At 38.7% G+C, this 14,763-nt stretch overlaps 1 protein-coding gene across 6 annotated transcripts in view; it reads right to left on the reverse strand.

Annotated features, from left to right (window-relative positions):
- IMMT (inner membrane mitochondrial protein) overlaps positions 1-12,695 on the reverse strand; it is a 36,924-nt gene extending 24,229 nt beyond the window's left edge. For 5 of the 6 annotated variants that reach the window (XM_029937742.1, XM_029937741.1, XM_029937739.1 and 2 more), the window contains exons 1-2: positions 12,528-12,694; positions 724-797 (exon numbers count right to left, since the gene is read on the reverse strand). In XM_029937742.1, the coding sequence (XP_029793602.1) occupies positions 724-797; positions 12,528-12,572 (119 nt within the window). In that variant the 5' untranslated portion in view covers positions 12,573-12,694. Of the gene's footprint in view, positions 1-723; positions 798-12,527 lie in introns of all 6 variants that reach the window. The other variant, XM_029937737.1, reaches the window with a different exon arrangement.
- Positions 12,696-14,763: the final 2,068 nt, after the last annotated feature.

Genomic DNA, 14,763 nt, shown 5'->3' on the forward strand with positions numbered 1-14,763 from the left:
TTTATATTTCTTGGCTCTCGCACATCCACTTCCTTAGACCAATGTTAAGAGTCTCTAAGACCTCTAACCTCTACCTCTCCACTGCTGACTCAGATCTCAGCACCCAAGTTTATTCCTGCACATCATCTTTCCCTGATTTGCTTTAAAACATGTCTGCAATAGAAAATAACATTTATGGATAACTACATTTTTTAACCACAGTAATACTTAAAATAGGAAGAAGTAATCTACCCTTTAACATTTAAAATTCAAGATGTTAAAAAAAACTTTCAAGATGTTCACAATGATGAAATTTCCTCTAAACCCAAGAAATACCGCTTTAAAAGCTCCTCTCCCCTTAATAAAACATTTCTGTAAATACAGTAAAATAAACCCTCTTAAAAGACAATATAAATATCAAATAAAACAAATACTTCTGAAGTTATAATGTGCTGAGTCCTAAACAGACATCTATTTGCCACAGAACGGAAGGTAACACATGAGGGAGGGAGGCTGACCACCTTGGATGCCACCTAACTACAAAAGAACTAAAAGGAGCATCATAACAAATTTTTACCTACAAATAAATAATGCTCCAAAAATATTACAGCAAATCTCCAGTGTCTGTGCCCCTTAACAAAAAAGATTTTAAGCACCTATTCCCATATTCATGGAAAACATATACATACACACGTCCCTTAACACACAGTTAAAAGTCTATTTACAGGGAGACATACCACATACCTAGAACTCCCTGAAGTAGAGTATCTACGGCATGGTCGTAATGGACGGAGGACAAACTTCCCACAGAGACAACTCTAGAGAGGAAGGAGAAAACATCACAACCAATGCACAAGGAATTTGGGATGCTTTGAGGGTGGTAACTCAGATGCAGTATTTTGATTACAAATGTCTCTGTTAAACAAAAAATTCATTTTACTTTGAGAAATCAATTTATAGACCTTTAACAAAAGTGATACTTCCAGTATGCCAAGTTTCATGTAAGATAATTTTTAAGATTAAAAAAATGTCAGATTATGATCAATTAGCACTTTTAAGTGTCATTTATGTATGCTAATTATTTCTTAGATACAATCGGAATTTGCCATATGCTTTTCCAGTTGGCAAGAAAAAATAAAATAGTATAAAATATCTATTTTTACTTTGTAAGCTTTAGACATCTGAAAAATCACCCACAGAAAACATTGCATTGTAGGATGTATACAAATCCACTCAGGGAAAGACCCAATCTTAGGTTTAATTTATCCAGAAAATTTCATCTTATTCCATCTATAAAATGACTATGGGGCAAGTCAATTCCCAGAGACACTCATTTAAATCTACAAGTTCATCTTAGTTTGCATAGTGTATCATTAAACTAAAAGCCAATAATTTTAAGAAAAAAAATTTAATGTTGTAAATGCTCAGTATCTACTTACCTCCATGTAACTACTAGTTTATTTTTATCCAAAAGCAAATGATCAGACCAACACTTTGAAATCTGTTTTAATCAAAGTAAAACACATAAATGCAAGTGTTTCTTAACAACATGTGGACCCCTTAAATAAAACAAATAAACATGCATCTAAATACTATTGGGGAAGGTTTTAATAAACTTAAAGCTATTCATAGCAATCAATCTGAAATTTCAAACTTATTGGATCAATATAATCTTTCTTTATACCAAGTAGAAAATCAAACTGCAACAAGTCAAAGGGAAAAATATCTTCTCTAGGTTCCTTGATGAAATTGCACTCAAAGAGTATCAGAAAAACACAAACTTCTTTTAGTAAGTGCAAAGAACCCTGATCACATGATCAAAGGGCACATAAAATTACTCCAGAATTACAGTTACAATTTACACTCTATTTGCTAAAGCCTAAAGGTAAACATTAATGCCTTAACACGTTTAGGAAAAAAACATAAAACAACAAGTTGAATGTTTTATAACATGTAAGCAGTTACAGTTGACATTTTTAAAGTATTTCAGGGGCACCTGGGTGGCTCAGTCGGTTAAGCCTCTGAATTCAGCTCAGGTCATGATCTCATGGTTAATAAGTTCAAGCCCCCTATCAGGCTCTCTGCAGACAGCTCAGAGGCTGGAGCCTCCTTTGGATTCTATGTCTCCCTCTTTCTCTGCCCCTCACCCACTTGCACTCTGTCTCTCAAAAATAAGTGTTAACACAGTTTTCAAAGTATTTCAATTACTACCTAACATCAAGAATTCTCAACATCTTTCTACTGCATTTAAAGAAAGGCATGTTTTCCTACTGTTCTATAAAATGGGTTATGTGAAATTTTAAACAGAACTACATCTATTTTGATAGGTCGGCCACTCCATTTTGCTGACTTAGAAAAGAAATATTAGAAAATCATTAAAGTTGTATTTATATAGATTGTATTCTTTATTTTCATTGGTACAAAGAAGTATTCAAAAGTTAAGACACTTTTTTTTTAATTAAAATTTTTTTTTGAGAAAGAGAGTGCAAGTGGGAGAGGGGCAGAGAGAGGGAGACACAGAACCTGAAGCAGGCTCCAGCCTCTGAGCTGTCAGCCCAGCCCAACACTGGGCTCAGACTCCAGAACCAGGAGATCAGGACCTGATCCAAAGTCGGACACTCAACCAACTGAGCCACCCAGGCACCCCAAAAGTTAAGACACTGTTCACGGTGGGTAATCAGGTAAGTAGAACACCAAGCAGCAAACATAATAGTGAATAGTGAATTGACAAGGAGTACAAAACCAAATTAACACTAAAACTCAAGAATAACCTATTTCACATCAACATTTGTGTTTTTAACCTGTTTCTTTACCTACTTTCTACTTTTATTTTGACCCTCTTCCCTGCTGATAGAATATTATCTGATGTGACTGTAAATTTATAGTTCCTAGTATTAAGTAAATTTAACATGTAAAATTTAAAAGAATTCCAAAGATTTAGTTGCATATAGAGTGCTCTCCCTCACAACTTGTCCCCCAGCTGCTCAGATCCCCTCTCCATAAGCAACAAATGGTATCAGCTTCTTGTATATACAGAGATACTCTGTGACAGAGAATTCCTAAAACACTCCCTTTACACAAGATACAGTAATACACACCCAGTTCTGAACTAAAGTTCATTCAATATGTATTTGAGATCATATCAGTAAATGAACTCTTTCTAGTGAGTTTTACAGAGACTCCTCATTCAAGTGTATGGATGTTATTTATTTTTTTAATTTTTTTTAATGTTTTATTTTTGATACAGAGAGAGACAGAGCATAGAGGGGGAGGGGCAAAGAGAGAAGGAGACACAGAACTGGAAGCAGGCTCCAGGCTCTGAGCTAGCTGTCAGCACAGTGCCTGACGCAGGGCTCGAACCCACGAATATGAGATCTGACCTAAGCTGAAGTCGGAGGCTTAACCGACTGAGCCACCCAGGCACCCCTGGATGTTATTTATTTAACCAGCCCCCTTTTGATGGACAGTAAGGTTTAGTCTAAATTTTTGTTATAATAATGTTGCCTGGGAAATCTACACCATTTTGGGTCAATTCTTTAAGTAGGATTTGCAATGTTGATAAATACTGCCAGAGTAGCCAAACTGTCCCCTAGTAATGTGAGAGAGTATGTTTTTTCAGTCTTCCAAACACACTTCCAGTGTAGTTTTAAACACCATTTCCTTTACTATGATTGTATATCTTTTCATGTATTTATGACATTTTTATTTCCTTTTCTATGAAGGATCAGACTGTATCCTTTGACAACTTTTATTATTATTATTGTTCACACACACTTTTTCCCTAAAGTAAAAGTGTCCAGTGAACATTTCTGTACACTATTTCACTTTTTCTTTTTTTAAATTTGAGTACAGCTGACACACAATGTTAAATTAGCTGCAGGTGAGTGATTCAACAACTCTGTTATGCTGCTCACCCTAAGTGTAACTACCATCTGTCACCGCACAACACTTTTACAGTATCAATGACTGTATTCCCTAGACTACACCTTTTATTTGTTCCCTAACTGGAACCCTATACTTCATACTCCCCTTTATCCATTTTGTCCTTTCCCCATCCCACATCCCCTCCCCTCTGGCAACTGTTATTCTCTGTATTTATAGGTCTGATTCCGCTATTTATTCATTTGTTTAGATTCCACACACAAGTGAAATCATGGTACTTGTCTTTCTCTGTTTTGACCACTTTTAAATAAGACCGAACTTCATACTTTTTTCTCTTTATATATGAAGAGAAATTAGCCATGCGTCTGCTAATTGCAAATGTTTTTATCCAGTTCGCAATCTGATATTTATCTTTGTTCATGGTAGTTTACGCCATGCAAAAAATTACTTTCATGTAGTCAAAACTGCCAATCTTTTCTTATATGGCTTCTGGGTTTTCTCATATTCTTAGAAAGTCAGTCTTCGATTATAAAATAATTCTTCTGTGTTTCTTCTATGCTCATAGTTTCATTTTTTTTAATATATAAATCTTTGAAATTAGTGTAAAGTGTAAAATATTCAAATTTATCTTTCCCAAATGTCTATTCAGTTATCCCTAAATCATAGCCTGAACAGTTTGTTCCAATAATTTCAAATACCACCTTTAAAACACACCAAACGCCTTGATGCATTTAGATTTCACATTTTGTTCCACTGAGCTACACTAATTCTACAATGTTTTAACTACTGCATCTTAGAATTAGTTTTTGGGGTGCCTGGGTGCTCAGTCAGTTGAGCATTCAACTTCAGCTCAGGTCATGATCTTGTGGTCCATGGGTTTCAGCTCCTTGTTGGGCTCTGTGCTGACAGCTCAGAGCCTGGAGCCTGCTACAGATTCTGTGTCTCCCTTTCTCTCTGCCCCTCCCAGCTCACGCCCAGGCACTCGCTCACTCTCTCAAAAATAAACAAACATTTTTAAAAATTAAAAAACAAAAAAAGAATTAGCTTTTAATCTGGTAGGGCTTGTCCTCTCTGAAGTACTATTATTTTTCAGAATTTTTCTGGATTTTTTTTTGAAAGCTGAACTATCAAAATGCTTTCAATTAAACAACATACCATCAATTAGAAAATACACCCTGACTTGAGTAAATTAAATGTGAAAAAAAATGATATTTTATGGCCAAAAACTGATACCATAGAAGTTTTCTACTTCTGTATGAGAAAAAGGTAGAAATGATTAGATCATGACTCAAATTTCATAGAGTTTTTCTCTAAACCAGTGGCTCTTGATTTTAAAAAATTTAAATATCTGGGACACCTGAGGGGCTCAGTCAGTTGAGCATCTGACTTCAACTCAGGTCATGATCTCAGTTTGTGGGTTCAAGCCCCACTTCAGGCTTTGTGCAGACAGCTCAGAGACTAGAGCCTGCTTTGGATTTGACATCTCCCTCTCTCTCTGCTCCTCCCCAACTCACACTATCTCTCTCTTCCTCCCTCTCAAAAATGAACATTTTTTAAAAAGGGTTTTTTTAAAAGTATCCTATTCATTAGCCTACTCTCATTTTCTATGTAGCATATAATATCCTAAAATAGTTGTAAAAGTCCAAAAATTTATGGTTTTACCGCCCAAGTATGAGTATGAACCCATATACTGTATGTAGTTTTAACTATATTTTTAAAAAAAACAAACCCAACTGTGGAGCGCCTGGGTGGCTCAGTCAGTTGAGTATCCAACTTCAGCTCAGGTCATGATCTCGAAGTTCATGAGTTCAAGCCCAGGGGTGAGCTCTGTGCTGACAGCTCAGAGTCTGCAACCTGCTTTGGATTCTGAGTCTCCCTCTCTCTCTGCTGCTCTCATGCTCATGCTCATTCTCTCTCTCTCTCTCTCTCTCTCTCTCTCTCTCTCAAAAGATAAACATTTTTAAAAAATCTCTTTAGTCTCTTTTAATCGATAAGTTTTCCCTCCAATAATTAATTTGTTGAAGAACCTGGGTTGCTGGACCTACAGAATTTTCTACAGACTGGATTTTGTTCAAGATATGATTTAACATGATTCTGTCTTCCGTATTTCCTGCAAACCAGAGTTAGATCCAGACACCTGCTCAGACTCAGGTTCATTCTCTCTGGCAAAACTTTAGGTGATGTTGTGTTCTCTCATCAGAAAGCACAAAGAGGCTGGTTATCTCTTTGCGATGTTATCAACTGCGCTGATGTATGATGTATAGATCTATTAACTTACTGGAAGTTGCAAAAAGTGGTAATTCTATTATTTTTCATTTATTATTTGACAGGTTTTCAAAGAGATGTTTTTCTTCATCTACAGTTTGGTTACCCAAAGCACAGTTCATACAGGAAAGGCAGGATAAGGGCTTCTTTTTATCCTTTTATCCGCTTATCCTCTGATAATGACCAATTGTGAGTTTCAGGGTTTTTATTGTTCATTTATTCATTGTGACAAGTTGAATTTTCCAAAAATTACTTCCCATCTCACTGGTTTCCAGAACCTTACCATTTTCGCCAGAACCTTGCAACTTCATGAGACCTCAAAAATCTCCTAACAGAGCCCAGAAATCTTTAAAACGAAAATATGTTATTTATATAATTGTTTCATTTATATAATTTTTACCTATACAATACATGTTATTTATTATTACAAGATAACAAATAATGATTCTGTTATTTAATACCACTAAGTTTGGGGTAATCTGTTATACAGCCATAACCAAACGGATGCTTGTACCTAGATGTAAGGGGCTGCTGCCATAAAACATCAAGCATGAGGAGCGGATGGAGGGTGAGGGTTAGGAGGACCTTGAAGACCCTGAGCAGAAGCCTAATGGCCTTCATGGAGACCACTGGGGTAAGGGCTTCAGAAAAGTGAGAAACAGGTTTTGGAAACCTGAAGGAAAAAGGAATCCTTGTTATGTAGTGTCAGAAGTTTGTCAAAATTGTCACCTGTGGTAAGGCATGGCAAACAGAAAATTAGGTGCTATACATAATGAACTGATAAGATTTAGTCAGAGCGTTCCAAGCAGAATGCTCAAGAGTACCAACTAGTTTCTTTTAGCAGAGTATAAGGGTAAACTTGAGCTTCAAAACAAACCAAAACGCCTGTCTAGCTTTCAAGTACAAGTTAAAGGAAATATTAAGGAGCTAGGACTTGATAGGTTCAAAAATATAACTTTCTCATTCTCAGTCTCTCCAGTCGGCAAAAACCCTTTAAGGCCTCAAAGTTCCAAGGAGGTGCTCTTCATAGAATCTTTTCACACACAGAAAAGACTCCCGGGAACCTAAGGGGATACCTCTCAGTCTTTTCGTTAAACACGGCTACTGAGCTTCTTAAGGGTTTTAGTCCATAGTGGCCTCACAAGGAGTCCAAAACGGTGAAGAACTTAATCTTGAGATTTGTGGGATGGTTTTTTCTCATGGAGGAAACCCCAGTAAGACCCACAGGAAACCCAAATGTTAGACAACTGTATTTTCTGGAAAAGGAAGGGTAATTCAAGGGATGAAATCAAGAGCCCAGAGTAGAACCAAGGGCTATGAAAAATCATTACCAACCAGTAAAAACTAAGAAATCAGCAACATGTGCTATATGTAAATAGCGCTATATTCCTCTGAAAGTTACTGTCTGAACACCTGTTTTCAATTTTTTGGGGGTAGAATTGCAGGGTCACATGGTAATTCTGTTTAACTCTGCATCATTTTACATTTCCACCAGCAATGTAGGAGGATTCCAATTTCTCTACATCCTCACTAACACTGGTTATTTTCTGTTTTTATTATAGCCATTCTAGAGAGTATGAAATGGCTATTTCATTGTGGTTCTGATTTGCATTTCCCTAATGTCAATGGATTTTTAACATCTTTTCATGTGCTTTTTTTTAAATGTTTGTTTATTTTTGAGAGAAAGCACTCACACGGGGGGGGGGGGGGGGGGGGGGGGGGGGACAGAGGATCCAACGTGGGCTCAATGCTGACAGCATCAAGCCTGATGCCGGGGCTTGAACTCACAAACCACAAGATCATGACCTGAGCCGAAGTCGGTCACTTAACAGACTAAGCCACTGACCCCTCGTGTGCTTCTTAATTACTTATATAACTTGTTTGGATAAATGTCTATTCAGTCCTTTGCCCCGTGTTTTATTTGGGTTGTCTCTCAGTTGCTGACTTGTAGGAGTTCTTTACATATTCTCGTTACTAGATCCTTATCAGATATATGGTTTGAAAACATTTTCTCCCATTCTTTTCACTCATGTCCTTTGATGAATAAAAATTTTTTAATTTTGATGAAATCCAATTTATCTTTTGGAATCATATCTAAGAAACCACTGCCACATCTAAGTTGGCCTCTAGAGCTCTCTTTCTTAAGCAACAAGTTAATCCCTATATATAAACTACATATGCTACTCTAACACACTTCTTAGTTCTGGAATTCCTTTTACTACTACTACTACTACTACTACTACTACTACTTGTAATGATAATAACAATATCTAAACTCATGATGTAGGAAAAAACTACACTGTTTCAAAGCAATCTGCCTTGACATGTAACTTTGTAATAAATATTGTAAGGTTAGCATTGCTATTTCTAACCCATGGAAACATTTTTAAAAACGATGAAACATACAACTCCCATGTTATGTTCTTGCACAAGCCCTCTATTCCTTAGCTCCAAAGGAAAGTGAACATACAAAAAGAAACCACAATCTAGCACTACAACCTAGAAACAAGAAACTGTAATACATAATCCCCTCACATGAACCCCATCTGGAGGATCCAGGTTTTCCCTCCAGGTGTTGCTATAACTGTTGCTGTAACTGATGACGTTTTGGTGGGTTTTGTCCTAAGGATTCTTCCCACACAAACCCGACATCCAGAAGTTAATGCCCAGTTCTACATATGAGATGCAGATTAGTATGTGACAACTTAAGTTTTTCTACAGTTAACTTAAAATATTTTATAAGAATCATGAATTAAGGTTAAAAATATATCACACAAAAAATCCAGGAAGTCTGACATTGAAGCAGCATTATCTCTCAGTACAGACACATTCTGTAACTAAGAAAAAGTACTTTTCGGTTACAAGGAAATGGCAGATATTAATCAATATGGCAAAAGAAGTAACAATACTTCTTTAATTTTCCCTGTATATTTGTGTGTGTATTATTCATATAGTATCACTCGCATGTCTTAAGTTATGGTATAAAATTTATTCCAAAACAATTTGAATGCCACTGGCCTAAAGAAATGAAAATATGGGAAAATAAAAACGATTTTCTAGTATGGGTAAAAGCAAGCGTCAAGCTGTACCGTGTACTTGGCAGACATTACTACGGAGTAATATATTATTTCATAGTCCTAAAAAAAAAAAAAAAAAAAAACTTCTAGAAGATGACAACTAAAAATGTCCACACATGAATTTAATCCAAATCTAGCCCTGCTATCAAACTTGGTCATAAACTCTGTCAACCCTCAGGAACAACGTTTCTTTCTCTTAAGTGATAAACAGATAAGATTCTGCCTCTGCAGATGACCACTACCAAATCTATAGTTGGGAGACAGCTAGCTGGGCTAGTCTGAAAGCCCAGGTCCTCCAAACCCCCACCCCCCAACTCCACAGAGGTTGGGCCTGGTGACGCAGTCAGTACTGGGATTAACACAAATGGTGTTAAGTCTGGGAAATAAAGCTCTGAGGAAGAACTAGAGCTCTGAAGCACATTTCTGGAAAGAAAAAGGACACAAAAGAGAACAATTTATTTATGTTGAATATCCACATGTACGGAATTTAAGGATGACAAGCCCAGACTCAAAGAGTAAGATAGATGCCATGTGATGGTTAATTTTGTGTCAACTTGGAGGGCGTTTTTGGAGGAGATTAACATTTAAATCAGTGAACTATGTCATAAAGCAGACTGCCTTCAACAATGTAGGTGGGCCTCATCCAATCAGTTGAAGGCCTAACTAGAACAAAAAGACCAGCCTCCCCCCAAAAAGGAGGGGATCCTCCAGCAGACTGCTTTCATTCTGGAACTGCACATCAGCTCTCCATGTCACTAGCCTTCAGACTGAAACTGCACCAAAGGCTCGCCTGGGTCTCTGCGTATCAAGCTTGCTGGCTCCACTGCAGATGTTGGATTTGCCAGCTTCCACAACTGCATAAGCCAATTCCACACAATAAATCCCTTTATCTATATACTTCTCCTATGGTTCTGTTACTCTGGAGAACTCTAACACACCATCAGAGATACTAAAACCAAGGGGCTTTAAGTGAGGTCACATTCACTTATGGAGATTAAGATAAAATTAACAGAAAATAAATTTTTAGTTCAAACATGTCACAAATATTTACTGAGCATCTATTTAGGAGGGAAGGAGAGACGGGAAGAGAGGGCCTTGGGGATATATTCAGAGGTACAATAAGCAGTTTCAACAAAGGAAAAAGGAGAGAGATGAAGGGTAAAATGAGCCCCAAGATACATGAGAAAAGCCAAAAGAGCAAAAATTCTCACAAAGCAATAATATCAAATACTACAGAGTGATTGAGGAGATAAGTTAAGAAAAAGCCAATGGAGGTGCCTGGGTGGCTCGGTTAAGCCTCTGACTTGATTTTGGTTGAGGTCATGAGATCATAGTTGGTAAGACAGAGCCCTGCGTGGGGCTCCACGCTGACAGCATGGAGCCTGCTTGGGATTCTCTCTCTTCCCCTCTACTCCTCTCCTGCTCGCAAGCATGCTCGCTCACGTGCTCTCGCTCTCTCCAAATAAACTTAAAAAATAAAGAATAAACCAATAAACCAATGAATGTCTACAAGACAGCAATTTCGAGACTGTAAGAAAATGTAAATGCAAGCTAGAAAAGAGTTCATAGTTTAGTATGAAGCTTTAATCTGTTTTCTCTAATTTCCTATTTGGGATCCCAGTAAGTGGAACATGTTTTGATGAAAGCAACGAAGGAAAAAGTAATTTTGGACTTTATGGCAGAAACAGGAGACAGATCAGTGACAACCATGACACAATCTGAGGGCAGAATAAGAAGACTGTGCCAGGAAAGGAGGGCTCCAAAGATAAACCCAACAGTTCTGCCCTGAAAGGCAGCTCGACTTCCTCCAATCTTCTCGTCTCACTTGGGTATTGTATTAGGAAGGACTCTAACACAGTCCCCAAAATCTTCACCCCCTGGGCTGTGAAAGCAAAAGGGATTTTGCAGGTGTAATTCAGGTTACTCATCAGGTGACTCTGAGTTAATCAAGAGGGAGGTTTTCCAAGTGGGCCTAATTGTATAAGTGCTTTTTGCATATTGGTCTAGAAATAAGAAACAGGAAAGTTAAGGCAGACTTTTGAAGTCAAAGAGACCTCGTAGCCTGCAAGAAAGCAAACACCCATGTTATAAAATGCCTCTGAGGACCTCATGGCAAGACACTTCAGCCTCTAAGCTACGTGACAGCAGGCAAGAAAGGAGGGGCTTTAGTCCTTCAGCTGCAAGGGCCTGAACTCTGACAATAAAATGCACTTGGAAGAGAACCCTGACCTCCAGATGAGAGCCACAGACCATCAACACCTGGAATGCAACCTTGTGTAACAATGAGCAAAGAACCCAGACCATCCATGACCAAAAACTGCAAAATAATAAATGGGTGTCTTTAGGCTGCTCAATTTGTGGTATTTGTTATGCATCAATAAAGAACTAATACAGGCCCTACTTACCTATAGAAAAGGCTGCTTCTATCCCAGCAACAAGTGGGGAGACAAGCAAACTTAAGAGGGCGGGGGGAGCTGACTTCTACAATTCCTCACTATGACCAGGGATTTTGTTCAATTACAAAATATCAATGTTCTGCAAATTGTGAGCAATGTTAATAGGTTCACTTTATTTCCAATTTTAGAAAATTACTTGGATAACCATGCAGGAATAAAAGTCACTGGGCGTCTAGGCTTCTTGGATGTCTGCCAAAGTTTTGCCAGCACCTGGAGCGATATATTCCCGGGCTCATCTCAGAAATGAGCCAAGGTCATGGCTCCTGTCCTTCCTCAGTACTAAGAGCTTTTACTACATAAACCACAACCTTTCATTTTTCTTTAGAGTAAGAATAGCTAAGAGGAGCTCTCAGCTACAAAAAAATAAAGCCCCTCCCTAATAATTACAATCTTGACCCCTAAAGTGAGGACTCTAACATTCTTATTAAAGATTCAACAAGCCAAGGCTACGCACTTCCTGCTGGGAACTGTAGTTCTCCCCTCGACCTTCAACCACTGGCTGCGCGAAACCTATCTCGAGCCCAACCGGCGACCCGAGCGCCGGCAGCCACGATTGGTCTCTGACTGGGACAGCGCGGGGCTGATTGGATGTCAGGTTCCGAAGCCGTGCCTACCGTCCTGCGCCCGCCTACCCGCCACCTACTCCTTTCTACACCCCACTCCGCTTCAGCAATAACCCTCAAGTCATCCAGTTGGGCTAAATCCCCAACTAACTGCCTGATGGGCCAGCCCCGGACTCTCGCGATGAGGGCGACCCTGACACATGCCTCTCTCCCGGGGCCTAGACAGAACGAAAGCCTCTCCCATTTTCCGCTGGTTGCATGAAGTCAGTCTGACCACGCGCTCTCTCCCCGCGGCCCGCGCTCACCTGGGCGGCGGCGGTCACACCCGATAATTGACAGGCCCGCAACATCTCGGCCGTGGGGTCCGCACTGCTGGTGTACGCGGGAGCTCCGCGGCGGCGCTAGTAAAGGAGAGCGTGCGTGAGTGCGTGCCTGCGTCCGTGCCGCCTCTCCGCGCCGGGCGTACCGGAAGGGCAACCAACGCCGCTGCGCACGCGCAGCTCCCACTCTTGACCCCACCTAGGCGGCTCGAAGAGGGAGGGCCTTCCCCTGGCGGAAAAGGCGATTTCTTTTTCCGGGTCTCTTTCAGAATTCTTTTGCAGCCCCAAGAGAGAGTTAGCCGGGGAATCGGGATGATGCCAGGAAGTCTGAAACATCAGCGCGGCAAACAGCTGTGATTTTTCGAACAGTTCAAGCAAGAAAACATCTCAGCCACCTCTTTCAGCTGGATATTTTGTAGAAAGCAGTCTATTTGGCGAAAAATACGTAAACAATGGTATTGTCTTGGTTTGCGTGTTCGTTTCATTTGACAGCCTTTTTTGAAGAAGTCATCCTGTTACAGGAGACTGAACGAACACTGCAGAGACCTTGGGCGGAGTGTGTTGTTCACATATCTAATAAATGGTAGAGCAGAGATAGAATCCCAGATTCTTCGGGTTTCTACTCCTAGATTAAATCACGCTGATTTTCTCACCACGTTTTCATTTTACAGAAATAATTTTGGCCGCTATCTGTGGGATGGGTTGGAAGTTAAGCTCAGTGCAGACTGTCCAAAGTATTCCACTAAATCTATTACCAAGGTTTAGCATGTTAAATATTGAATATAGTATTCTATACTATTAGTACTAATAATAATCTTAACCATCACAATATCTCAGAAACTAAGGCTGCATAAATATTGTGTTTACAAAGTAGTTTCAGGTCTTCACTAGGCAATTTATTACAATATGGTGTCCTTAGCGTTTATTATAGTAGGGCACTAACCCCACTTGTAAAATGGAGAAATGGATTTGAAAATTATCTAAAATCAAATAATTATTAGTGTATGTTCGATGTTTTTCAGAGTACTTTAGTAATGACATTACACTATTTTATATCACCATCACTGAACGGCATCCAGGGTCGTCTCCCCTTTTTAAAAGTCATTTCAGCAATTAAATTGCAATTTCCCCATCCTATCCCTGCTCACTGTTGTTATGCCTAGTGATGCCAACGTGATGACTTTTCTAACACCTTGGCCATAAACCTATCAATTGCAATAAGCAATTTCAAAATGTTCGAACCATTTGTGGCCCAGCTACAACCTTATCAACTTCTTCAGCTTCAAGATCTCAAACTTCAAAATTAATTACTATTGTTTCCTAATGTCTCATTTAACCAAAGCCTCAATCTTCATAATCTCTACATGCAATTTATGAAATATTTTTGCTTTAAAATGGACTCCCCTAAAGTAATACACAAATTTCAAATCACTTCTCTGTTCAAAAATGTGCAGTGCCTCCCCTTGCCAATTCAAAGAGCATTTATGAAATGTCTCCATACTTTTCCAGCATATGGGAAGGTTTATAAAGGCTCAACATGGCCATCTTAGGTTGAGAGTAATATAGCAATGATGGTGGTCAAGGCTCATCACCCTCTTACATACCCTAAAACACAGAAGAATTAAAGGATAACCATCTCAGTGGTTCTCAAAGTGTGAACAAGAGAGTCTGAGACCTTTTCAGAAGATCTGTAAAATCAAAACTAGCTTCATAATATTAATATATTATTTGCTGTTTTCACTCATCTCATAATTTTATAGTACATTTTTTTCCAAAAGGTGACGAGTGATATCACAAATGGAATGCATGAGCAAATTTCAGAATCCAGCTTTCTATTAAACCAGACCTTAAAAGAGATTTGCAGAAAAGGTTAAACAATGTCACTTTTCTCACTGATTTTTTTTTACCTTGGAATATTTATTTTTCATGACTATATTTTTGTTATGAAAACAATTGTTTTAAAATGAATTACTAAGTATGATAGGCAGAATAATCATTCCCAAATATATACATTTTTCTGATCCCTGGAACCTATGAATACATTAGTTTACATGGCAAAAAAATATTTTTTGCAAGTGTGACTAATTTAAAATTCGAGATGGGGAGACCATCCTGAATTATCTTCATGGCTTAATGTAATGACAAGGGCCTTTATGAGTAAAAAATGGGGACAGGAGGGCCAGAGTCAGAAAAGGAGATGTGACAGTGGAAGCAGAAATCA

Source organism: Suricata suricatta, chromosome 4, assembly GCF_006229205.1.
Source record: "Suricata suricatta isolate VVHF042 chromosome 4, meerkat_22Aug2017_6uvM2_HiC, whole genome shotgun sequence".
Classification (NCBI taxonomy): domain Eukaryota; kingdom Metazoa; phylum Chordata; class Mammalia; order Carnivora; family Herpestidae; genus Suricata; species Suricata suricatta.